Source organism: Eufriesea mexicana, unplaced genomic scaffold, assembly GCF_001483705.2.
Source record: "Eufriesea mexicana isolate 0111107269 unplaced genomic scaffold, ASM148370v2 scaffold1385, whole genome shotgun sequence".
NCBI lineage: Eukaryota > Metazoa > Arthropoda > Insecta > Hymenoptera > Apidae > Eufriesea > Eufriesea mexicana.
This window is the reverse complement of record NW_016909584.1, coordinates 874,079-901,497: the sequence shown is the minus strand read 5'-3', so window position 1 is coordinate 901,497 and position 27,419 is coordinate 874,079. Positions and strand designations below refer to the sequence as shown.

Here is a 27,419-nt window from a genome sequence, read left to right as displayed (position 1 = left end):
GGCATTCCGATCACCTGGTGCCCGGGAATTACGTGACTCTCGTGGAAAAAGTGCGATCGTATCTGTGCCATAGTTTATAATTACCAGAATGATTCCAAAGTCGATGCAACTGATCCATCATTTTTCGCTATCGTGATATAATAGCGCGAACACGTATTACGACAGTGTTCCCGAACCTGATCCATCGTCGGGGGACAAATAAGAAATAGCAGAAAATTATTTCGAGTATGTCGAAACACGTAGACGTAACGAATTTGTTTCCGTTCTCGGAAAAGAATCTCGAAAATATATGCAGGTACTCGAACACTTAACTGCTAAGTACGTAATGGCTCGTCGATGCAAGTACATCCTCTATTCGTGCTTATACTCGTAAACACGGTTAACGTTGTATCGTCGTCTCATCGTTCCGCTGCCTTATCGACACGAGCCATCGGCATGTATCAATTTATCGATTTTCGCTCGTCGACATCGCGATTAGGGGAGCTCGTACTTCCTGCATTCTCGAAATCAATTTCAGCCTGTCCCTCGAGCGATTTTTCGACGGATAAAATATTGCAATTTAATTACGTGTCTAACGAGATCCGATTTATGATGAACATATTAATTAACAACGACGCCATGTTGGATTTTTGACAAGCAGGAAATCCCTACATCAATTATAAGCCCTATCGCTATCTACGACGCGATAAGAATTAAGAAACGTGGAGCCAAAGAGATTAAATGATCGATATTAACGATCCAAGGTCTCTCCGTCGATCTTTAGACGTCGCGTACATTTTCGCTGGAAACGGGGCTGCCTTTCGCGGAGGGCTGGTAACAATTAACACCGATTTACGGAACGCCACATGGCGTGTGTTAACGATCGCGATTTCAGGAGCTACCGAGCGATATACGGGGAGAGGAAAGGTAGCGGCGATTCCGATCGAAGTATATTATTTTTATCTCGTAGCCTGTTTACAAACGCCGGTAATTACGGCTCCTTTGTATACTATTACTCGCGCTATAGACGACCGGTTCGCGATCTATAATGGGGGGTTGACCCGGATCGATCTGCGAAACGCTGTAATCTTCGGAGGCCTCAATCGGGGACAGCGTTTTCGAAACCCCTAAACTACGAACGAAATGTTTGACGGTGGCTAGTCGAGCCGCCCGAGGTGAAAGCGAGGACTTTGACGCGTGAAATGGAATCGCGGTGGTTTAATTGCTTCCTCGGCAAATGGTGGTCGTGGATGGCAATTAGGCGAACCTTGGGTCGCTCCGAGTGGAAAATTCGAATGGATTTCTTGCTTCTGGAACGAACGGGATAATCACTGAACCGGGGGATACATGGACCATGTAGTAATGATCGTTGTACTAATTTCGGGATAAAAGTTTAGGTTCGGATGAACTGTTTCGATGATTGTTATCGTTTGGACAACAGTTGGCAGTTCAGTAGGATAGGTTGTATATGTAGGTTAAACGTACGCACGTGACTAGCTCTTAAGTTAGTTGAAACATAAAGATGCTGCACAAAGATGCTCTCTGACACGAGGGAAGAAGCGCGGTATTGATCTGAAATTTTCCCGCAAGTGCGCTCACTCATGGAGGTTTAGGTTTCGCGATTTGGCCCGGCAAACGGAATCACACGGTACGATACGTAAGTACGATCGCACGTTGCGGTGCACCTTATGCAATTGCACACTTTCGGTGACTCGGTGGAGATAGGATTTGATAGATTCGTAGAGGGAAAAAAGAAAAGAAAAAGAAATGGGAATTAATGGAATGAATTGCGAAACTGGCCTGGTCCGTGTATAGCTTCTCCAAAATGGACCGACGCGATTTCAAATCGATCTCTAAACCTGTTTCTCGCGTTTCCCTGCGACGGATCTTGTTGACTGCTCCCGACGGGTCTGGCAATTTTGAGGAAATAAATCAAAGGAAAATAAAAGGTTTATCGCTGCGGTGAGTTGAAAAAAATGGAGACTTACCTGTGCTGTGATTGGATGATTTGTGTGTTGTGTGTGCATGGTTGCCCTACTTGGCGGTGCGTGCAGCCAACAGCACATTGCGGCACATATGAGAAGAGCGCCTGCGATTATGCAAGCAACACCGACATATCGTACCGGTTCGACGTAGTTCTCCGCGAGGCCTAACCAGTTTATCAGTGCACCAACGCAAAGGAGAACCATCCCGTATCTGTACGGACGCTGCGAACGCCGCGACTCCTCCAAGGACATTGCTGAAATCGCAAGCAGAGATCAGTTTTGCAATTCTTCGGCAACGTTTCGCGCGGATTTCGTTACTATCGCAGTTGCCACGATCGGCCGCCGATCGAGGAAAAATTCTTGCCGCAAAGATCTCGACTTTCTTGCACACTCGGTTGTCTCTCTGTCAGACGATATTAATTGCTCTACGTCTCGACGCGGAAGAGGAGGGAGCGTTTTATTTCAGCGGCTGACGGATCGATTGCTCGTGAATTCTTTAAATTCGCATTTGTTAAATATAAATTCGTAAAATTAGAACATCCGAACCGTAAATTTTTCAAATTTACCCCCGAATTTTGGCAATTTAAACGCGAACATCGAGAATGAAACATTGAAATATCGCAGGATCAAAAATCTGGCACCGGTCTGCGTGCATTTTCAGAAGACGCTCGCGTCTATGGGGAAAGCCGTTTGTCGTAGACTTAAATTGCGAGTGATAAATTACTAGACAATGACACGAGGAACGATAGTGTTTACCTCGAGGAAACGAATGTTTGAAATTTCAAAGGAAATCGATGGCGCAGACACAATTTCTTTCGGATGTGTTTCCTCGGATATTATAAATAGTCTCGAGGCTAAGTTTGTCGCGAAATGAAAAAGGCGTAGCTATTGTTAGATGACAGGAGGAACAGTAGTATTTCCACGTGTGGTAGCCTTTCTTCGATCGTATCTATCGAGCACAGTGCCTTTTGATAAAAGGGCCGGCCGTAGGATATATCGAAAGTCTATTTTTAGTTAATATCCCACTTCCGTGACTTGATTAAATTGACGTATGTACGTGTACGGAGAGCGTCGGCTATTTGCGGCATTGGTCAATTTTAGAAAATGGATCTATATATAGCTGCCATGAGGATATTGCCACGTACTTTATTTCTAGCTGTGCGATATTGATTTGTGCGATACCCGATGACATATCGGACAGAACTCTGTCCTGAACTTTGCTTTGGATCACGCACAATGATACCTCGAGCAAACACGGGATTTCCTAAAAGAACACATAGCCATTTATATTTTATCATTATCCCAATTTTATTACGCGCCGTATACGTGGCAAATGAATTCCAAGATAACGCTGAAAAATATTTCATTATGGCGAATATTTTGCAAACCATGGTAACCTTATATTCCCGCGAAACTGGAAAATACCAGTCGGACTAAATTAACAAGATGTGACTAACAAAAGTAAGTAAAGGTAACGCGAATATTTATAGAACACTGTCGTACCTATTAACGAAAACACACCGAGATGCCAAAAATGTTATGTACATATCGCCATGAAACGCGTTATCTCTGCAATGCAATGATACTCAACGTAATAGAAAAGGACGCAGAATTGGAAATGAGTGAGATTGCGAATTTAATTGAAAACATGCAGAATCTTATCGCATTTTTAAAGGTCACTAATATGTTCATAAGGATGGAAAACAATCGCGTGCAAGCCACTAACGATCTCTGCTGACCTTAAACGAAGGAATTAAAAATAAAAAGCCGCTTATAAAAATTTGTTAGAAGACAAACCACGAGAAAATTTCCAGGAAAATAAAGGAAAAACACTATTTGACTGTACGACACGAAAATTCAAAATTCCGCGAATTTGAATTAAATTTCAGACATCGCTCGGTGCACGAAGATTCTATTAGCGTACAATCGGAAGCATACAAAGGGAACAGCAAACAATCTTCGACGTTTCGAATGTACACGGGTATCGTGACATATGGGAGTACATAAACGCCCGACTGTCAAAATGGAACTCGATGAATATAAATGACTTTAGGACCATTAACGATCCCGTATCTTGGACAGGTGAAACGAACGAAACTCATTCGCGCAAATGGGTCAGTCGAACAAAGCGATGTCCATTTCAGTGGCATTGCGGATGACGTACAATAAAAATTGAGAATTACACGGACGATAAATAACGGCTCTAGAGAAAAAGCTGACAGTTCGAATGAAAATTTATTTCAGCCACGAAAGCGTTTATGGCTCACTATCGCGTAAAATAAGTCAACGACATTATTCCCGATAAAGCTGACATCGCTTAATCGAGATGCACTCCGAATTTTCAACGCCTTCCGCTCCGTATCGTCCCACTTCCTTTCGAATTAATTACAGGTGGCCCTCGCACAGCGCGGTGCAACAGGGACCCCCTTTTGCACCGTACCCTTTTCGCACGATTCACTTTTACACGGCTTTTTTCAACACGTTTCATTCACTTTTCTACCCTTCTTCCAATCGTCTCGTCCAATCAGGCGATACTTTTTGTTAAACGTTTCATTCATCTTTGCGCGACTTTCCGTGGACGTTTTATTCGTTTTTATCGTGAAACCCAAGAAACCGGAAAGTGTTAAATAATGTTGTTACGTTACGCAGTTCTCTATCTCAAATTGCTCCTTCTGTTTGTTTTAATTTAACGCGCGCTCCGCAATTTCTTGCGAAACAATTTTATTACGACTTTTTACACGGTTCTTTTGGCACCGAGATACGCATGCACCGTGTAAAAAGTGTAAAAATCCACAAATTCTACCTCGTTCTTGCATAATATCGGGTGTTCGCGCGCACTTACATGGATATGAACCGACAAGATCACGCGCATTTATTAATTCCATAAATTCTATTAATTCTAGTGGAAATAAATGAATACAACTCGGATAAATATTATCGGATAATTATCTCGTCTTTATTATTTTCGGATTACTATCGGTAACTGCTATCTGTTTGCACCTGAACCTATCGCAATGCAATTTTCATTGCCCGACGATCTTCTGGAACCTGACGCACGCGTCTCTCTCGAAAATAATATTAAATTCGAAGTTCGTTGAAATGAAATTAAAAAAATTCGAGGCACAGGCACGTCTCGATTTTCGCGGTTCGCCAAAACGAATGTGCACGAGGATCGATCACGACGAGGATCCGTGCGAACGTCGGGGTTTGTTGAAGTTCAGTGACGCCGATCGCGATGGACGCGTGAAAAGTACGCAAACACGGTGAAATATAAATCGATCGACGATGGGTTTGTTTTGAGTGCTAAAGAAATATTCCCGCGTCGAGTGAAAGTCTATAAATATTCGTGGAGAGAGAAAAGTAGGCTAAGCAGAAATGAGTGTACCGCGAAGGTAGGCCAGCCTGGCTATCAGCAATCGCACGATCGATACCTGTCAGCCATATGCTATTTTAGATAGAAAAACCGATCGAATGCTAGCGTCTGTCGTTCCTTGTCTCCGCGAAACGCGGGCGATGTCGCGCGAAACGCGGAATTCGCACGCGTAATCGCGTGTAACCGCGGCAAAAATAACCCGCGAGTTGTAACACGATGTATCGATACCGGGAACTCGAATGGGAACACGAGTGTCGCGAATTAAAAGGAAATTCGTATTGTTTCGGGAAGCGTAATGACGAAACCGGCGAAAGTTCCCTGGGACACGAGTACAGATTGTGTACGAAGATATAAATATCTAGATGATCTAGGATACACTGTTTCTTCAAATTCTATAAAAAGGCTTCGATCGTTACGTTTCGTTACGTAAAATCGCGAAGAAGGGGTATTCCCCAAACGTGAGATTTGAAAACAGAGAACCGGCACTTTTCTTGCTACACGATTGATAATCAGCTTCCGATGACTATACTTGTAACTATCCTCGATGATCGATGACGAATTTAAATTGCTTCTCGACAGCTTCGAGAAGTCGAGTAAACGGGGATGAAAATGAGAAAATGGGGAAATATGGTGAAACTTTTCGAATCAAAAATTTTCTCGAGATGATCGAACGTTTCGAAAGATTGCGAGATATACGAAAAGTCACGGATATGATTTGTTTTGCAATTCGATAATAGCGATTGATTTCGATTTCGAGTACCCTCGCGCGTTCGATATGGAACCGTGAGACGCTTCGATGCCTATCAAAGATGAACAGATTGTAGCGTGAAATGTTAACAAAGAATTATTGTATCGAGCCGATGGCTGTTCCGAAGAGTTTACCATTGATCTCGTCCATATCCTGATATGGCACTCGGACACACGATAAATTCGTACTTTGCTATGCGTCACACTTGCCGTACGACTAAAATACAGAGCTATGCCCATCTGCGGCACACAGAGTTACGTCTTTATACCTGAGGATTACGACTGATAACGGGACAGAAATCATAAAGATAAGGGATGATATTTTTGAAACTTATCGCTCACTCGTCATAAATAAGTTTACCTAAATACATGCGCAACGTATAAAGTCGATCCCTTCCCTCGTCTCTTCAATATCGCGACACTTTTTCATCGTTTTGCACGTGATTACACCCAGACGATAGCGTGATGATCATTGGACACGTGAAATTACCTTTCATTTGCATACGGGCGTGAAATAGTGGCCAAGGATGGAAGTTGGACCGCGGAAATTTGCGTTGCAAAAGAAGAGATAATTGCGAATAGAAATTTGATGTTACACTGGAAAATTGCGAAAAGTTCCGATTTACGGTATCAGATACCTTTCTCCTTCGTCTTCCTTCGTGAAAGAATTACGGGAAGTCTCATTTTATTATTAACATGATCTAAATATGAATCATCCTTTTCCATCATCGTACGAAGAAGAAGAGATATCAAAATTCTGTGGTATTCTCGAATGTACCACTTTATTAATAATGATCTAAATAATAGTCGGAAATGGTAAGAGAGATTTGAAAATTCCACGATAAATTTGGAATTTATCGCTATTTAAGAGTACGTTTAGCGAGCGAGTATCTCTCTCGGTCTAAACTAAGCAGGCCTCGAGACAGCCTAAATTTATGATAGCCACTTAACGACGGAAGTTTGGGAAAATCGCAGATGTGCTTCGCGAATATGTCTACTTCTCGATCAACCGTTAAGTGCGAGGAAGTCACTTTGACCGCAAAGAGAGGCGAGTATTTCATCGGAAAAGGATAAAAAGGGACTGCGGAAGTCAGTCAGAGTTTCTTCATAGTTCTTTCCTTCGTTATTCAGCAGAATCTACTCGTTTCTCGATACAAAACCTCGTAAATATCCTCTTCGATGATGCGCCATAAAATTCTACGAAAAAACGTCGGCGGAGATACATCGGAAACGTGTCGTCTAAAATTCTGCCAACGATTTGTCAAACCGGTGGAGACGATGCATATTCGCGTGTCCGTCGCTTAATTATTTGCCCGACGGTATTATGCGATAACTGAATTTATTTTAGCTGGCGGAAAAATGGCTGGAACAAAGAAATTTAACAGAGCTGTTATAATTTCACGGTACACGAATAGCATCAAACAGACGACTAAAAATAGAGTGCATCCAGTCGTCTGGTTTGTTCCGCTATTTGCAACACAGTGGCGGTTTCTATTGCGTAATTATGAAAATCCAGCGCGTGTTTCGAGCCGAGGATCGACCAAGAACTGGTACTGGAACTGGTGGGCAAGAAAGGCCGGGGAAAGAGGAAGAAATATTGTTCCTCTCCTATCAGCAACCATTAGCCAACGCTTCCTGATTCTAATCGATGTCAATCGACGTCCACGTTAACCGTGAGTTATATAGTTAACAATAATACCTGCACTTTATGCACAGTCTGTCATTAATATTCGCAACAAGTTTCTAGGACATCGATAACAAAAACGTCGATACTAATTACTCCGTTGGCGAGTATTCCATCGGAGGATATCCACGGTTGTCCTCCATTACGCCTACCGACTGTCAAATACGTCGAATATTCTGCCAAATAGTCCTTTATCTAAAAATTTGAATCCCATCTGAGGCCAAAACGAGCGTTGCACGATTTTATCTGGAACAATGAACGGCCGGGACTGTACGTGTGAAATTTCCCACCAGTAGAATCGGACCGTGGCAGTCAGACGAGCCTCCGTCGCGTTTTATCTCTGCTCTTCCTGCTCGTAGCGCGTCCGAGCCGTTATTTTCGTTGCACCGCAAAGTCGTCGCCAAGTTTCCAACGAAAAAGAAAATATACAGTTAGCCCCAGCAATTTTTCCCCGGCAAAGAGGGACAACATAACGCGCCTCGACCGTGCAAAGATCATCAACGATGGGCGGGGTATTTAACGACAGGCGTGAAATCTTGTTCTGACACTTTTATACCGATTTCTTTACACCTTGTATTAACCGCCTCGAAGATTAATCGATCGACCAGGCGATGCGAATTAAAGTTTACGTTCGATCCGGGGCGATCGAGGGATCCTCGCGTGACTCAACGATATTTTTGGTGCTTCGGAGGCATATTTAAGCGAGCTTCGTAATTCGAATGACGATTTCCAGAACTATTGAGTCATAGGTGAACAACCACGTCGATAGCCGTCGATCGTGCATGTTTCGGATAATCGATCGTTCAGCGGCGAATTGCGTTAGAGAGATAATACTTGCGTTGACGAGGTTATCTTCGAAACGAGGCATATGCTACCGCTGAAGTGCTATGTGTAATTCGTTACACTCGTGTGGGAGAAATTACCGGTGTTGCCGGGCGAATGAACAACGTTGCGAAGAGGAATCATGCGAGAGGTAAGCACATGTGTCCGTAAAATCGAGTTCGCCCCCCGGTCGACCGAAAGCGCGGGAGAAGGTGTCGCGGGTGCCAGCTGATACGAATACGCCCGGGAAAGTGGGTGAAAGAGACACGATCCTAATGGAAGATAGCGTTCGTAAGAAGTTACGTGCGAATATTCGGATATCTCGAGCGATCCATCACGAGTGAAGACGAAATCGAGCTCGGATCTGGTTCCCTCGTGACCCGGCGCGTTATCGGGCATCTCCAAAAACGAGCTCGCGTTGCTGCGGATTAAATCCCGGCTCGAAATTAATCCAGTCCGTGCGCATAACGGGATGGCGAAAATTGCCATATCTCGTCTCGATAGATCTGTACCCTTGATTACTTTTAATTGTCGTTTAACCTCGAATTACGCGATGCATGCACGCTTCACGCACGAAAATGCACCTCCGTGATACCGCACTCGGTGTAAGATCTAATGGCTTACCGAGCACGGTATCAGCTTCGATGACAACCGAAGCCTTGAGAATGCTAAACGACGTGACAAAGACGATTGCTCGGGATTTCGTGTAATTTCGAAAATTAAAATCGCACTTGCGCGATTAATTAAATTAATTTGGTACACGAATCGTAGACAATATTCGTGGTATTTATAGTAGGTGTTTGTAGTAGACACGGGAATAACATCCATGTTATTTTGGGTAGCCGTGGGATTATCATGAGAACGTTAGGGGTTGATTAGAATACGGTGTGATATTAAATTAATAACCCCTGTTTTTGCTTGCCATTCGGTTGATAGCGAAACAATGGCTCGACGCTGGGACGAGAACGATGCAAGATAAAACCTTGAGTAATTGCGCAATGTATAAGCAGCCGTGATAGATTGAAATGAATGAAGTGCGTTTATAATAACGGCGGCGGTGTATGGAAGAGCCGGCAGGAATTTCGAGCAGTTCGCGTGGAAATTGGAGTAACACAGTAACTGGAAGCACGTTTACATATAATAACCGAAATCGCATATTTTTAGAACCGTATCGTAGATTCCGAGCGCGATTAAAATACGAAGGGAAATTCTACGGAGTGTGTATAATTAGTTACATAAAATGGCTGCTTTAAAATCAAATTTCACCACTGCATATTTCCGACATATTTTAAACGCCGTCTAGTAAGAGTGTGGCATAATAAACAGCTGGGAGAAGGAAAATAAATGGCGAACTTTTGCGTACATAAAATATCGCCAACATGTTCCAATAGCAAATATCGAACCCGTTGTTTCGCGGCCTTTTGCGTCACGAATTAAGACTCCAACGATCCTCGATGGATTAATGGACGCGAAATGATCGATGACAATCGTCGTTTCCAAAGAATTTCAAGCGTTCGCGGTGCGTCGCAGCGGAGGGGAAAAAATTCGCGAATTTCATCGTTCGGGCAACGGTGTTCGCGATGGCGGACGTGTCACGCAGAAATGTGATTCCTAATGCGAGAAACGTGAGCGAATTGCAAGCTCTGCCAGCCGAAACAGCGTATCCGTTTATCATAGGCGTTTCCATCCTCCGAGTATTATCCTCATCGTATTAAGGCGTTCGCGGTATCATGGCGCGGGATGAAGCAAAATTGAATCATCGCCACGCGAACCGATAACGTATCGGCTTCGCCTTTGTTTCCATTCTGGCCATCGAAATGCAGCGAGACGATGCTCGAATCGAACGAAATGCGAGAGACAAATTACGTAACGTTGCAACGATAATAAAACACGCGTAATCGAGATTGTCGACACTTCTAGCATCCCAGCGACGCACGCGACGATCACGACGCGCCAAGAAAATTTCCACATGCACGTACATACTAATGGCGTGATCGGTGACTGATTTTTAGCCGAGTACGAGATCGACCAATACCTGGTGGCACTATAAAACTGGGGAACATTGCTACACCTTGGTTCGACATTCGGCAGTGTCACGCGAAAGCACATTTCGCGTCAGGCCAAGAGTTACACGAATCACAAGCTCCGGCACCTCGTCGATCGCTCGACACGATCGTTATCCTCGATCGAATCGGCGCGAGACGTTTACTCGATTTCTGCTCGCCGAATTCGTGCACGAAACGAGCGGACGCGCAGGAACGACGAGTAACACGTGCGCGATCGCGATTGTCGGAAACAAAAGGGATTTTTAAATTGAAGAAAATGAGCTTTTCGCGCGATGGCGCACGATCGACTGTCGGTTCGACGGATCACGAGTTCGCGGCACTGGAGATCGATCCGGGATCGCGGTTTCTACGACGTTCCGCGTACGACGCGTTATCGCGTGCTGAGCAGCGCGCGCCTCGCGTTCTCGACGGCTCCTCTATATTTAATACACGCGGTGACCCCCGTTATAAATTATGCATACACCGTTCGGCACCCTGCACCGAGTCCGCGTTTTCGACCCGCGATTTCCGTCGATCGCGTTGCGTCAACGCGGCTGCAACTGTTACATGGTTACCGGCCGGTTACATGGCTTAACCTTAACCCGATTTCACACCTTGCGCCACGAGCGCGACTGGATGGAAGAAAAGCGAACCATGGACTTCGCCGACGCCTGGTTCGCGTGATAACGAGCTGTTTCGCGCGATTTCAAACTGCTATTTTCTTTCGCTCGCGCTCGTCGTTTTTCGGTAATACCGTGATAGGTTTTTATGGAAAGTTCGGAATTGATATGATTATTCGTGTTATTTCTTATTTTCGTATCGTAAATAATCGGCACGAGTTATTTTCAAATTACACGAGTAACGTGGTCGCGTAATATGTTTTATTGCGCTTTTTACGCGTTATCGAATGTGAACGTGACGATAATGAACGTAAAAAAGGTTAATACCGTAGAGTATGCAGGTGCTTATCGAGGACACGGTTATTATTTCTGTTTGCGCGAACAATTTCGATAGAGCAAATGGCGTGTTTGGTAGAATTTTAGCGCTAATTTTTACTTAAAGACTATCCGTTTGATAAAGTTATCGCCAGGATGCTAATCCTCCGACGGCGATTTCCTCATTTCGCGTGAGACCCGAGAACATTTTAATATTTCATGCTTCATCGACGTCGCTAGATACGAACCCACGCGATTATTATTTCGCATTACGAGCGACGATGCAGCCTTCTTTGTTCGTGTAGCATCGAACGAAATATTTTACACCGACGCAAACGAAACATTCTCTAGACATTTCAACGAATTCTATCGGCTTCTTAATTAATTCTTAATGTCAGGCGTAAAAATCCGGGAACCCGCTGGTGCGATAAATAATTATAATTGCCTATCGCGCGATCGTGACACGGATCATCGGTTACTGGCCACGGTAACTTGGCGATTTACTCCGTTGGAATTAAAATTTACTTAGAATTCCAAGTTCAGCGCAATCATTTCCAGGAACATTTCGAATTTCCCGGAGCACGAAAGCAAATAAAGCCGCGACGTTCAGAGAATATCGCGGCGAGATTCTCGAAATAGACCCGACTTAATTAATCCCGCATTTTTACCTGCAGACAAGCGTCTCGTGCATGATCAGGACCGATCACGAATCACGTTTCGTTTCAAATTTTCCCACCGACAGATCGATGTAACGTTGCGAGGAACACTCGAGCGGGTATAAAAACTCCGTTACAGTGGCCACTCGTTGGTATTATAAAAAGCTATTTGACAGATAATCGTGGAAGCAAACACTTCTTCCGATTAGTCGAGTACCAATCGTCATCCTCGCGCGGTGGCTGCAGGGAATCCTTTGAACTCTGTTACGCGTCATGCCACGGGGTTCAAGACAGATAGCGAGAGAACATTGGAGTATCGTCTGAATGCTCGAGACAGAGGTCATGGGTACCTAAGCACGTGACGCTCACGGCTATGGAAGCACCTTGAAAGTGTATTGAAAAAATAAATACCGAGCGAAACGAGAGGAAGGTCGATAATCGCGTCCGATCGAGAAAACGTGGATCTCGCGACTACCGATGTTACTCGGTCAACGGAATCGGCGAAGGGTCAGGTTCGACGAATGATTCACGGTGAATGATCTTACGAAAGCGTGATCGACAAAGGAGAAGAAACGAAAAAGAATGTTAATGGAAGCATGCGACCAGCAATGAGCTTGCGTCACTGATATCGCGAGCTATCGCGGACTCATAGACTCAACACAAACAGTCTCGTCGGGATCGTGAAACTCGTGAGATCGTTCAGCCAGCTTCGCGATCCTCTGTTGATCCACGTCTCTCGAAGATCGAGAGAATCTCGCGAACGCGAATCGCGAGGTCGGATGATGGATCGAAAGGCAGTCATAACGCGTCTAACTATTCGCAGCACAGGATTTCAGATAATAAAATACAAATTTTATCTCGTTTTAAATGAAACAAAATTGGTACATTCTTACTAATAAAGGAATAATGTAAAAATATAAAACCTGGAAAAAGGATTGTCGCAATAAACCTTTCGCATGCAACAATTGAGCGTGTACTGGGCATGTTGAATGTTGCCAACACGAGCAAATACATTTATAACATTTGTCGAAGGTATTACCAACTGCTTTACGTAAATAATATGCATATGTAGCTATTGCAATATTTCGAGGTGAGACTATAAGTGCCTCACTATGCATTACGGTGCATCGAAAAGGTGGGACACTTTTAATCTCAGCGTACCCCAAAGAGTTAAAAATCATTGCAGATGTTTTATCTATCTCGGGGTTTCCCCTGTCAATCGATTTGAGAGTCAACCGAGGATTTCTGAAAATTTATACAGTATATTGCGACGCCATTGAATACCTGTTCCCTTTTCCATCTAGTTTTACGACGGTTCATCTTTTATTGGATCGTATCCCCCTATCGGAGCAGAGTGCAATAAGAGAGTATCGTTCGCGGGATTTATGAAACATTTTTCATCTAATCGAGGAGATAGGAGATAATTGGGAAGATAAGCGAAGTATTAAAAGACGACGTCTCTATTACACGCCTGATTTATTTCGCGTCGAAGCTATGACATTGGCAGATACCTTATTCAGCGGTGAAGTCACTTGGATGAATGATTCTTTAATTATTTTCAGCCGCGTGCGTGCACGTTAATTCACCGACGAGTAACTCATACTCTGATTGAATAGAAATTGCATCATTTCTGTTCCAACCGAAACAACGTCACTCCTTTTAAATCGTACCTGTATATACAAATTATCACTTTCGTTGTGATACGTCGCCGTTTGATATTTCGACATTGGAAAAAGTTGCATCGAATTCGGTAATGTCAGCAACGTGTGACCTCGATGGTATTCGACGTGCTAACGCGACACACAGCGGCGTTCTCCTCGATTTCGATCGAATCTCGTCGTTTGTAACACCGATACAGTAGGTCGAGGAAAAGACGATATTCGAATCGATTGCTCGGGACAAAGCGTTCTTTCTCCGCCGTGAACCACGTCGACTATTGGGTATACATCGCGAAGCGGAAAATTCTGCATCGAGGATGCGTTCATCCCGTAGACCTCGAGATTGTATCGAAATATTTCGATCGAGCAATGCAAATGTACGCTTAAAGTATCTCGGCGAGAAAATAAAAGCAAAACTCGGGAAGGAAGATAGAGAGGAAAAGATGGAAGGTGAAAGCAAACTTCCTGGTTCCCGGGGCAGATTAAACGTCTCGATGTGAACTGTAGCGAGATGCGAAGACGATCCCTAGACGAATTATCATTTGGTTAGCGTGAATTCGTTCGAAAAATTCCGAGCTTCGATCGACGGTAAATATTGGCTCGGAAATCCTCGCCCGGTCAATATTTAAAGATTCCAGACACACGTGACACTCTGCGCGCTAATTAAGCTGCTTGATATTCAAATACAGATGTTCATCGGGTATACCGAAGACGTTTGTCTTCGTCACTGAAGATCATTAGCGAGAACAAGGGTATCCAATCTGACGCGAGATAAGATCGAGCAAATTCTTCTATTATCTATATAATTCGTACGACTTATTTAGTATCCGCGGGCGTTATTAATTCGTCTAAAATGACGCAGTTATAGCCGTGTTAGGCATGAGTATTTACGTGTATACGTAACCTTGAGTCTATAGACCGAAACTAAAAGGTTCATAAGCTGAGTAAGATTGCTCGCACAAACCAAAGCGTCTGCTTTCGAGCAGACCTCGGTGCCGAGGTTATTGAATTCGATACTGCTTTAACATCGATCCATCGCTCTTTCCTAACGTTACCCGTTTCGTTCAGCGAGATTACGCGCGAGCGATGAAGCTCTCCGAGGCACCGGGACCAGGTGTCGTCCGAGATAATCGACCACGGAAGTCTTCATCGCGCGTGCATGTCGCAGCAAACGCGGCGCGAATCGAAAAATATTTGCTCGCGAGATGATTAATTGTCATGGAGCTCGAAGGAAACGCCGTCGACGAGTGAGAGAATCGCGAAATTGGGTTAAACAGTGGCAATGAACGATCGCGCGGGAAGACCAGCGTTCACGGCGGAACTGCAACGCATGAATACCAAAAAGGAGACACGCTCGAGTAAATTTTGCACGGACGTTCGTGGAAATTAGAGCACGAACGTGGAAAAAGTTTAGAGAAAGTGTCTGCGGCTCTGTCGAGATGAACGTGTGCCCCGGAACGGGCACGTGGATCTTATTTTGAGTCGCGAGTCTCGAGGGCGCGTATTCATCGGCGACTCGACCTGTTCGCGGCGCTCCCGAGCAACGATATAGAAATTGTGAAATAGTGAATGGCGATTCTGCGTCAACCGTGAGTAATTCTTGCTTCCACGCACCGATTTTCCAATTCGATTTCGCACGACCGGCCGCGGCTCTAATTCCGACTTCAACAGTTGGAAGATCGATTCGAGCTAGCTTCCACCATGTTTTTACTCGGTGGGCATCCACGGTGCGAACGTGAAATATATATGCGAGGTTATAGACGAGGAGTCGTAATGGCATTAATAAGTGTTACAGGTGTAATACTATTATCGAAGGTGTCGCGTGCACCGATCGAGCGTAGAAATACGCGATTTACAGCTTGCCATCGTGCACTTATAGGCCATGCTGTTTGCCCAGTTAATTAAATTATCGTACCGTGACTAATTTCCTCTCGCAATTTCGTTGTTCGAAGCGTGCTGCGTGATTACTCGCTAACGACGGGATCAAATTTACTGCACTTATCACGTGTTTTACGACAGACCCGCAATAACACTGGGTTACTTATTAAATAACCAACGTCGAGGTTGCCGGGCATTCCAAGCGCGAGGTGACATTTTTATTGTAATGCGAGGCGATATATCTTCCTTCGGAAATGTAGTTTATTCGGTATTATTACTCGAATAATGGCTGCGAGAGTCGAAAGTCGCTGGCTTATAATGGTTTGCCGAAAACTTCGTTAACGGGCTTCGTTCTAAGACAGTGGCATTTATCGCGAGCATTAACGACCGGTGATAAATCGGAATTTCCGATCGTATTCGACAGCGAGGTTTCGCCGAGCGAGAAATGGAAATGAAATGGAAACGAAAATAACGTTCTCGATTCGAAATTTATTCCCCGATAATTCCCGACACGAGATAGGAATTGAAATGTAGTAACGTTAACGTCTCGCGGTATATCACACGTTACTACGGTGTAATTAGACTAACGCGAATGGGTAAACACGTTCTGTGACTTTCACATTTGAATTCGTAAACACGCCGAGTCTGGAACTGTACCACGGATTCCGCGGGATACTATCAACTGCTAGAACACTTCTAGCGTATCGTGGAAGTGTAATAGGACGGCGAAGAGTAATTAGCAACAACTTTTTACGTCCACTAATTGCGGAGCAATAACACATTTTAAGACAGAGTAGACCGACATGTTATTACGCTAATCGTATCGCTCCTCGTTAGACCGATATTTCATACGAACGAGCAACATCGATCCCTTCAAACGCCAAGTCGATAAATTTCAGAACTTCGATCTCGATAACTATTAAATTACGTGGGAGTAAAATTTCATTCTGCGAGAAAAATACCACGACAAAGTGAAATACAATAGCCGGCGCCGCAGAAGCGACGAAGAACCCCAATTCGCGTGATTTCCGAGAGGAAAACGGTCGATCGTGTCGTTTGAAGTTGCTCGGATCTGGGGAATAGATAAAACTACGATTTTCGTGTGCGACGTAGTTCGGAACTTCCATTGGAGCTATCGGTTTACCCGTTGTTCCGTTTTTTCACGCTTTTTTCCCTTCGATACACTCTATGAAATCTCCGAAGATGCGTCATGCTTGCGGGATATTCCTGATTACATAGACACGTGACCGAGAGGAGCGTCGATGATCCACGTGCGTTCGATCGAACGGTTCCGCGATTATGACGCCGAGTTTTGCATACGTTTTGCATTGTTTTCAAGAACAACCATATTCACGTATCCTGTTCGCCATTGGCGAAGAAAAAACGGTGCAACGGGGCCGTAGATGGCACATGATTTACGAGATTGTTGATTAGCGGTTCGTAATTAGAATATTGACCGTGGCCGCAGCCAATCGCGTTCGTCCGTTCGAGTTGTATCGATCCACGCCCTCGGAAATGTTTCCCACTTGTTACACGCTAGCCATTAGAATATTCTTCGAGGTTTTTTCTCTTTCATTTTTTCCCTATTTAATTACCGTGTGTATAACTGCACGTTTAAAGATACGGGATCCCGTTAATTTCAATAATTCGCTGGAAATCGGCTGTATCGCCCGGTACACTGTGCATATCGACGCAGTAATTGGCAACGTCGTTGAAAAAATCATTACACCACTCGAAATCCTGCCTGACCACTTTCGACCGTGTACGTCCCTGTACACCGTGGCGATTTACGTCGACGATGTCCTTAATCTCTGTTTACAACGATCGCTCCATATCCGGATCATCGGGCGTCAAAGTCACTCGGGTACTTCCCGTAACGATTCGTCGTAGAGGAATGACGATATCGAATCTGTCGATCCGAGGAATCTCGCTCGTCGTCTAGGAAACGATTACTAGAGCGTATAAATAGCTTCACCATTTTAGAAAGTGTTTTTAATAGACGACGATAAAGCGTTACAGGCCTCTGTCTAAGGCGTCCCGGTCCGTTTCGCGAAACCCCATCCGTTCGTTCTAACAGCTACTGCCGTAGCCTTCCTTAAGGACGAATCTCGGTGTTGTAAACAACGCGAAATGAAACGGCTATGGCTAATATTAGTCCCCGATAACGGGCGATTACGCGTCTATCGACGAATTACGAACACCATTGTGGAAAAAATGACAAATTCCACCGCAATGCAGTTTCTCGCAAAGGCAGTTGAACTTAAAACGCTCCCTCGAATAATTGCTACGCCGATGCAAAGTTCACGAGATAATCGCGGTTCGCGTTTAAAAGAGCCAATCCACGATGGACGAAACGCTATAAGAGAGGATTCGAAAGCGACTCTCTGTCATCGGCGTTGATCGTCAGGGTCGCGTGAAACAATCCCTGGCACCTACCTCTGGACTGAATGTGGCGATCGGGCCGCTGCGTTTTGACGGTCCTTTCTCACTTTTTCTCTCACAAAACTCAACTCTCACTCGTACGTTCGATCGGCAAACTCTCGCCTCTCTTCTGTGCATCCGGAGACAAGATGTGTAACGTGTGATCTAGCGCGCGAACAACCCCCGCGTGACGACACCAAGAGAGCGCAGCTCCCGCACGGAGAACTCGCCGCGGACTGGCGCGATTCCCGCTTCTGCACGCTGTCTAACCCACGGCTGCCAGTTTTACCGCTCGGCTCCGCTGCGAGTATAGCGCGTGTCATTGATGCGAGCGCGGATGTACGGTCGCGTTGCTTTCACGCTCGCGGGGAACCCGATTCTTGAACGCAGCGATACCCTCTGTTCGACAGTTCGAGCTTCTTTCGATTCTTGCATTTCGCGTGAGACACGTAGCAATACCCGTCCGTGTAATTATGCACGATGACGAAACCGCTTTGTTACAACGATGGCGAAATTGGTGACACGAACTCTGACGAATCGGGTTTCGTTGTTGCGTATTATGGGCTACGTCACAGCGGGGTCGGGAATACGACCCTCCAGTAGGGGTGCGGATCGATGTCTTAGGGCTGCAGGTCCACCAAGGGCTGTACAAAGGAACAGCCTTCTGGTTTAGGGTCTGCGAGATGGAAGAAAATAACGATTCGAAACTAACCAGCACTCAACTGTGCCATAGAAAAATGGAAAATGTTGATTTCAGAAGAGACTGAGAGAGCAAGAGAAATTTTAATACGAATGTAAAATTATCGCTTAAAATTTGTTTGACGGTCTCTTTGTCTTTGGGGTCTTAACACTAGAACTACCAGTTTATAACGTGCAAATATATATAGTACTCGCAATTGGTATTAATTAATATATCGTGAAAATGAAAGAGCATACGTAATTTTGACCCCATTTGAACAATATCAGTCGTATATCTTCAGCAATGGCGAAAATAAAATATCCGAAACAAGTCAATTTAACCCTCATGGTAATTCTAGTGTTAAATTTGGTTACTTCGACTAAAGACTGATTTTTATGTATTCGCTATATTCGTGTCTTATATAATAGTGTAGGAATTAGACTACGTGAGTGTATTATACAGAGTGCTAAAAACCTAAGAGTAGCCTAAGAGTTTCAATTTGGTATGCTTCGAGGAAAAAATTATTTATCAAAGTAATTTTGAAGATTGACACTTAATAGAGTGCAATGTAATTTTCATTCCTCTTTTTATTAGGAATTCAAACTCTCAAAGATTTTGTGGAAGATCGTTTTGCGAATACGTGGCCTCGAGTTTGACGTACGATTTGGATAATAAATTTTTCATTAATTTGTGGGGATTATAGACTGTAGAACATACTGTTTCTTTGAGAATTTTTCTAGAATGTAAACTATTCCATTTTTATTGCTCTCCGATCGTAAATTAATCTGAAGTTTAATTAAGATAAACCTCCCATTGAATGTTTTGATCGAAATTACATTTAGGAGCGTTTGGCACGTGTCTGGCATCGATCGTCTGGGACTACTTATGCTTAGTCAGTCTGAAGCATGTTGTGACTTCGTAAAATTTAACACAGGAGATTGTCAGAAACTCGGTACACGGATATTTCATCAGTGTCGTCGAGCCACGTATGTCCAAAACGTAATTATACGAAAAGGAATGAAACGAAAAAGGTTTAAACGAAAAGGAATTACGCGAAGAATGAAAATGATATACGATCCGCCGAAATTCAAGCTCGCGATCCCAATTTTTGTCGAACATTATTAAATCCACGTTGGAATAAATGTAAACACGGCGAACTTGGAAATATATATTTTGCAACGCAAACTTTCTTTTCGCAGTTTCCACGGTCGGCCATAATCGATCAATTCCAAAGTTTCGCGTATACTCCGTGGAATATTCCACTACTCGCCAAATCATCATAATTTTACGTCTAAACGATAACGAAATAAAGGCGCGAGATAAAAAGCGACATTTTGTAATTCGCCAAAAGAAATATTCGCATCCAATAAACTGGATATGATAATTTTCCAGCCTGGTCCTTCAAATCCGAAATATCAGCTCCTTTTGCATCATCGACTTGCATGTTTTCCTACCTTTTTTTCAGATACCTCGTGCAGCGTATACAAACATTTGCAAGTATGATTCATCTACGTTTTTATTGACAATAACTTTTAACCGGCCATTATCTCGCGAATGGTACTAGCGCTTCCAAGCATTATCTAGAACTGCAAACAATGTCGCGAAGATAAAGAAACGAAACGACTCCGCGTTAATCCAACGTGTTGGTCTACGTTTGTGTGTAGCGACGAGAAATCGTCGGAGAACACGACCAAGAACACAGACATTAATTTCAATTTATCGTCTATTACCGCTTCTCAGTTGACCTGTGCCATCTAATTGAGACGAAAGATGCCGAGCGTTTCTCGTGATCGAGGAGGGAAAAGAAAAAGAAAAAACGAAGCCACGTAGAGATGTGTACGTGTAAAGGTGTGTATACACTTGTTGAATATCCTCGTGTCGTATCACCGTTGTGTATCATTCAGCGATACGATACCGTGCAAGGATTCGTCATTTTTTCCTGCACCACTGATGGGTATTCGTATCAAAATGATACGACTCGATGGACGAAAAAGGCATCGATTCTCCCTGTATTCTAGAATAAATTCCTCTCACTAGATACCTGTGACATCTATCATTCTCCTACAGCAAAGATTTTCAATCGCTATGAAACGATTATTAAAATTTTCTAAAGTACCAAGATGTTCACAAAAGGGGAGAAGACGTATACGAAACGAGAGTTGAAAATTATCGTTTCAGACGATATGCTTGGGAATAAGAGAAGAAACCCACAGCGTTGGCGGATACAAAAAGCGTACAGAGGAGAAAAGTATAAATCCAGTTTGTCGATTGACTTAAAGATCCAGTCTCTGAGTGAATTGTACAAAAACCTAACCAGGAAACATCCTGCTGATTTTCTTAAGGGCTACCAGTATTTCATCTTTTTCTTGCATCGATTTACCGATTCGTTAATTTCTTCCGCGATTTCTTCCCATGCATTTTCTCCACTCATCTCGGTGCAATGATCCAGATGTTTCAAATTCCAGACTATATCCACTCCGCTTCCGATCTCTTCCTTATTTATCTCTATTATCAAATTATCGTGTACAATTATGCACATGCTGCGAAGAAACTTCAAGAAACTTCAAGAATAACGGAGGATGTACGAATACTCAGACGCCCACGACAGAAGTGTAACTGATCCAGAATCTACAGCTAGAACGTGCAATGCTACACTCTTCATCTAAACTAAATTCGTTCGCTCATTGCCAGTCAAACATCGTCTCGTTCCTTTGACGACGAGAGACCGAAAAATAAGAGATTCATCCGGTTGTCCAGCTTCATACGGAATCTTGACAATGATACGATGCTTACTCATCTATGTTATACTAGGAGAATTCATGACAAGTGTATATACGCACCTTAAGATGACGAGAGGTCGGGAAACGTCTCGAGACGACCGGTTGCTCGTTTCGAGGTTCGCTCCGCATCGTGGGCACGTCTCAGCCTCGTTTGAGCTAACGGTACAATTAACGTTCACGGGACGAGACGACCGTTTCGTGTCTCGTTCTATTTGTAAACTCTCACCGGTGTGCCTTGTTTCGTCGCACGCCGACGCCCAGGTATAGGATGAGTCAGCCGGCTCCTGCAATCTAAGACATTTTCAAAGTCATTAATGTTGCAGAAAATTGCTGTACGTTATAAGGAACGCGTAATAAATGGCTCACGTGTCATTGTAGACCGTGTCTTTTAAGTAGCACGGAAGGTCAACTCCGCCATCTTTTTTTATTACATTACGATGGAACGATGACGTCAACGGTCGAAATTTATAGCACACCATGAGTATCCAATGAGCAAAGATACCATCTAGATGTTGCGGAATTCTAATTCGAGCAGGCTTCATACGTCGATGTACCTGAAATTATAAGCATCATGTTAGTACGACTCGCGAAGATGTCATTTCCGGTACTTTAAATAAGGTACGACGTACCCGAGAAACCAAGTTCAGCGTTTAAATGTGTTTTGAAACGGTAAAATTTAATTACTTTATCGATGAGGTATTCAAATGCTTCCTTAAGTAAGTCGACTAATTATTAGAGTAACCACAAAAATTAGTGAAGCAAATTTATCATCGAATGGTTTGGCAAAATGCTAAAATGTCGCTAATGAGGAGATTATAAAGGGAAATAGTAGTTGGAAAATGCGCGACACGTTGTGTTTAACGCGGTACAAAATTAATTTTAATAGTGGTACGAAATTGAAAAGTTCGGGCACTTCGCTGTGTCTCATGTCTCACCTTGTATATGACTATGACTCACTTTGTCCCGTCGGTACACAACGCCTTACACCATTGTTCCTCTGCCCAATTAAAGCATTTTCCCCTTGGCTGAGAACTTTTACCTTTTTTCTTCTTATGATTTAATAATGACTTTCTTTGACCACTCCTTCAGATAATGCAGCAAAACGAAACTTTCTCTTTGCCGACGTTATCGATAAAATTGTTTGCGGTGCTTTAACTTTCCACGTATCGTTTGACATCGTCAAACATCACTCTCATTTCGAAACTATTTTTATGGAAAAGTTCGTTTTCGTGTATAGATTCGATGCGTCCTTAAAAAGCAAATCGGAGAAGTATATTTTTGGCGATGAACGATAAAATATCGTCTACTATACTATTTATAAGCCGTTTTAAGTTCGCATCGTAATTTTAAATTTGCTTGTCGATTATTGCTTCATATACCGAATAGAATATTCAGATATTTCTTAGGAGTTGAGAAACGAGGGAGCAAGTGGACGTAAATTTTATCTATATAGTTGCTGTGACATAAATCCGTCTGAAGACTTTCGAAATCGAATTCCAAAAAATGTGACTTCATCGAGAAGAACAGGCCACGTAATTTTGCTCACCGTCTGGTTTACAAGGAAAAAATTGCCACGAGCCACGAGAAACATTTAGCATTCTCCTAGAACGCTGATAGGTTGACATTAATGAACATAGGGCATCGGTGTACATAGAATCATTTTTTGCGTGAAAAATTATCGAGTTCCATCGATACGCGTAATTTAACCATGAGCTAGCCTTCCGGTAAGTTCAGATAATGGTACAAAGTGATGAAAGATTCCACTGTTATGAAAGATACTATGTATCATGTTGTTCAAATGAAACGAAACTTTTAATTCTCTCATGGCACTTCCGCAACCTTCGAGGAGCATATTTGTGCGTGGTACTGTTACACATTGTATAAGAGAAGTATCTTGTACTTGAAATCAAGGGGATAGGTTTAGGAGTGATTCAATGTAAATTCAGTGGTGGAACACTGACGAAGGTGCATCAATGTATGCAAATCGATGCATCGTGCAATTTAAGCTGATTGGTGCGTTGTTACTGTTATTACAAGACGAATCGCTGTTTCCGTCTGGGATAAAAGTAAGAAGGGGAGGAGAAATATGGCCGGCTCGGTAAGACCGGGGGCTGTATTTTTCAAATTAATGCAACAATGATTATTCGCGAAAATAACGTGGTACGAGCACTCGATGAAAGCATCGGGAGAAATTGAAAATATTTACCTACATGAATTTGCCTTTGGTGAGTTAATGCAACGCAAAATAAGAATAAGCTTCGAGCCTTTAGGCTTTGAGCCTTTAAGCTTTGAAAGATTGCAAAACGAAACCGATGAAGTTGCAAATTCGTCGACTCGTTTGAGACAACTCCGTATCAAGTATACCGCGACGATTTACTGAACGTGCACTGTAAAACGTGTCAATATTTACACACCTATTACTGTCGCACGAAGAAGTCTGTTAATTACTGGAAGTGTAACTTCTCCGCAGCGAGATGTGTAATTGCTTCGATGAGGAGTGTTTAAGGGGGTCAGACCTCGACGAAAACAATAAGCTCAAAACTCGCAGAACAACGTGAAGATTTTACCTGTGAGGCGTCACGTAATGCGACGTGGATAAAGTATCGCCCTAATGTTTGATCTGCGCTATTCCGAATGAGATAAGATATATGTTATTGCCTCTCCTTTTTCTCCCCCTTTCTCTCTCACTCTCTGCGAAATATTCTACACGATCATTTGTAGAAAATCCTGGAGGAAGTCGTTTATCGTGAGATGAAATCGTTCGTTAAACTTGTATAGATAGAGTAGAACCGATGTACGATAAGCTTGTACTTTTGTTTGAATTAACTTAACCCCCTATAACCAGAATTTTGTTTGCACATGCGACGAACAAATTGAAGCCAGTTACAGTTTCTCACTTAGATCCGAGAATGAGGAACTGATAACTATTATAAATAGTCTATTTCCTACCAATATAATAGGATAATAAAATACAGTAATACGATGATCATAAACTGAACTCTGTAAAATATACGAGGACGGGTATACAACTTCCGAGTCACATAAAATTCTACAAGATTAAGCAGTCAATCTATAAATTCCCTCTTCCTTATTGTAATTGCAGAAAAACAATTTCAACTTGGAACGAAACAATTTCGCGAGCCCCTTTAATGTATACGATCCTTAATTAAGAGGTTCTTCAAACGAGATGTTCAACCAAGAACAAAGATTGATTCTGCATCTCTACTCAAGTTGATGGAACATCCTTGTTTGCCTCTCAACAAACAAAGTGGGCGTTACATTTAAAGTCGTAAATCACACGGCAAACTTCTCGTTATCTAGACAAAACGCTCATCGAAATTGCGTCTAACCTGTCTCCCGAGAGATTAGTCTCGGTACCATTTGGTACGGTAACGGCATTGCCAACAAATAGAAAATCGACGCTAAGTAACAAGATTGACATTTGCAAGTATTCCCACTCCATTTGTTCGCGCGGAAAGAGCACAGTCATGGTCGTTTTTGGACGATGAAATCACTGGCAGGCATTCTAGAACCTACGCCGCGATAAAAGAGGTAATAATCCGGATGAGATAACAATTGGTACAAAATGTCGAACAAAGAATCTCTCCAGATCGAGACAAAGGGAGCTCGAAACATGCAGACCTGCGCTATTTTGTATTCAACCTCCTCAAATCTTCCATTTCTCGCCAGTTACATTGGAATCTGAAATTCAAACGAATTTATGAATAATGAACAATTGTAAGTAATACAGCTCGTGACAGAAACAGAAATGGATACTAACGTGAGACGTGTTTCGCGAGCAATATTATGCAATACACTTGGCGTCAGAATTTGTCTATTAGTCGATCGGAAATCGTTGAACCTGCTAAAATGTCCGGAACTAAGACGCGATCGCGAATAAGGAAAACGACACCTTCAATTCGAGAAAAGAAAAGAAACGAAGGCTTCATGGCCGGAGGTTAGTCAACGAATCCCGTTCCTTGGCAGTTCTTCCTTTCTCTTCGTCTCTCTCGTTCCGCGAAGGTCATCCGGTTTTAAATACGGAATCGCTGATCCGTACAGGCGTCATTTTAAATATCAGGAGCCTGCGATACTTCCTGTAATTTACTACTAGGATCGGCGCAGTCTGTATGCCAATCGTCAATAGCTCGGCTGATTTTCCAGAGACGCTGGCTCAGGCGGCTGCAGTTTTATTCTCTCTCTTCCGGTGATTCCCGGCCTTCGGCGAACGCGTTGATTTCCCGCGGTCTAACAGTTCGCGTAAATTTTACTATCTTGCATCACGGACTCTTCCCGAATGGAACGTGTTCCGCGTAAAATATCTCTTCTCCAAACTCGCTCTAATGTCCTAAGATAATGGAATGGCACGGTCTGTTCTATCTCGATTCGCTGGTTACTCGAATCTTTCTGCTTAGATCATTTTCCTAATAATTTCTAATAAATGTGCAAGAACGATAACAAATATAAATAAGAGAATTAATAAATTTAGAAATTACTCGTTTGTTTCTGATTCCATACCTGATCCCTTAAATAAATGCAAAAATTAATTTCCGTCGTTCCTAGAATGGAAAGAATTTGTTAATACCGTAAAAAAAAAAAAATAAAATGAAGAAAATTTTATGAAATAAAAAATAAAATGAAGTAAAGATTTTTATATTAATATCTGGAGAAATTAATATGCGACATCGTATTCGTGTTAATAAAATTTCGTGTGACAGAGAAAATATCGAGGTTACGATATATCGATTAACGAACGTTTGAAACTACTTCGATAAAAATTCATATGGTGCAACGAACACGTGTAAAAGGTGATCATTTCCGGGGATAATTAACATTGTGATTGATACAGCAATCATTAAGCGTGAATATATCTTTATTTATACAGGCCCGCCTGTCCAACGCGATTAATCAGCGATAATTGATTATCAATGATTATTACTTGATCAGCGGAATTACACTGACAGGTTATGATCGGCCCTGACCACTGAAATCATGTTAATCGTTTAGTGGCTACGAAACGATTTCGCAGGCGCCATACGATTTGTTAAAACAATTTGAACGTTGTTATTGGCGCCGTAAGCTGGTCTTATCTGGATTCGACAGACCAAGTTAAATACATCGAGCATCGCCTATTCAAGCGACGTTTTCTACCGTACAAACAAGCCTGCTTGCATCTAACAGAGTCGTTGCACGTTGACGTTGTTTTGTGCAAGCCAGGAAATGCAAATATTAATGAAACGAAGGTGGTCGGAGGTAAAACGACCGATTCGTGCCTCGACTTTCCAATGAAACACAAAAGCCATTGCATAAGTTTAAAAAATTTATTATCGAGCGAGAAACGGTTGTTTAAATGAAATTTCTCGAAGCTGCGAAATACGAAACGAAGTGAGCTATGGTATCGCGATATGAACATATACGCTCGTAAAATTTTTATCGAGTTCACGCTCATTGTAGAGTTGGAAAGCCACCTTACGACGAAATTGCATACGTAAATCGGGAAAACGAACAGCTGACATTTGATTTCATTAAATAATTCAACTTATTTGCTGCGTTAGAATATTGACAGTGGACTATTGATAACTGGAAGCGATGGAAGAAGAATGAATTCGGAAGAAGTGTAGTAGAAAGGTTATGCAGGTTATAAAATTGATAGCACTTCGAAAATGTCAATATTACACTTAGACGGGATAAAAAAGGAATCTACCTCACTGTGTGTAAAGAAGATAAGAAATAAATAAGTTAGAATCTACAATAAACAATCCGTTCAACTTATTTCT

At 42.9% G+C, this 27,419-nt stretch overlaps 1 protein-coding gene across 4 annotated transcripts in view; it reads right to left on the bottom strand.

The window, feature by feature from the left end:
* LOC108548236 (uncharacterized) overlaps positions 1–21,788 on the bottom strand; it is a 25,875-nt gene extending 4,087 nt beyond the window's left edge. The window contains exons 1-2 of one of the 4 annotated variants that reach the window (XM_017901073.1): positions 21,703–21,788; positions 1,968–2,218 (exon numbers count right to left, since the gene is read on the bottom strand). In XM_017901073.1, the coding sequence (XP_017756562.1) occupies positions 1,968–2,216 (249 nt within the window). In that variant the 5' untranslated portion in view covers positions 2,217–2,218; positions 21,703–21,788. Of the gene's footprint in view, positions 1–1,967; positions 2,219–10,625; positions 10,790–18,198; positions 18,429–21,702 lie in introns of those variants that run through there. The other 3 variants (XM_017901072.1, XM_017901071.1, XM_017901070.1) reach the window with 3 other exon arrangements.
* Positions 21,789–27,419: the final 5,631 nt, after the last annotated feature.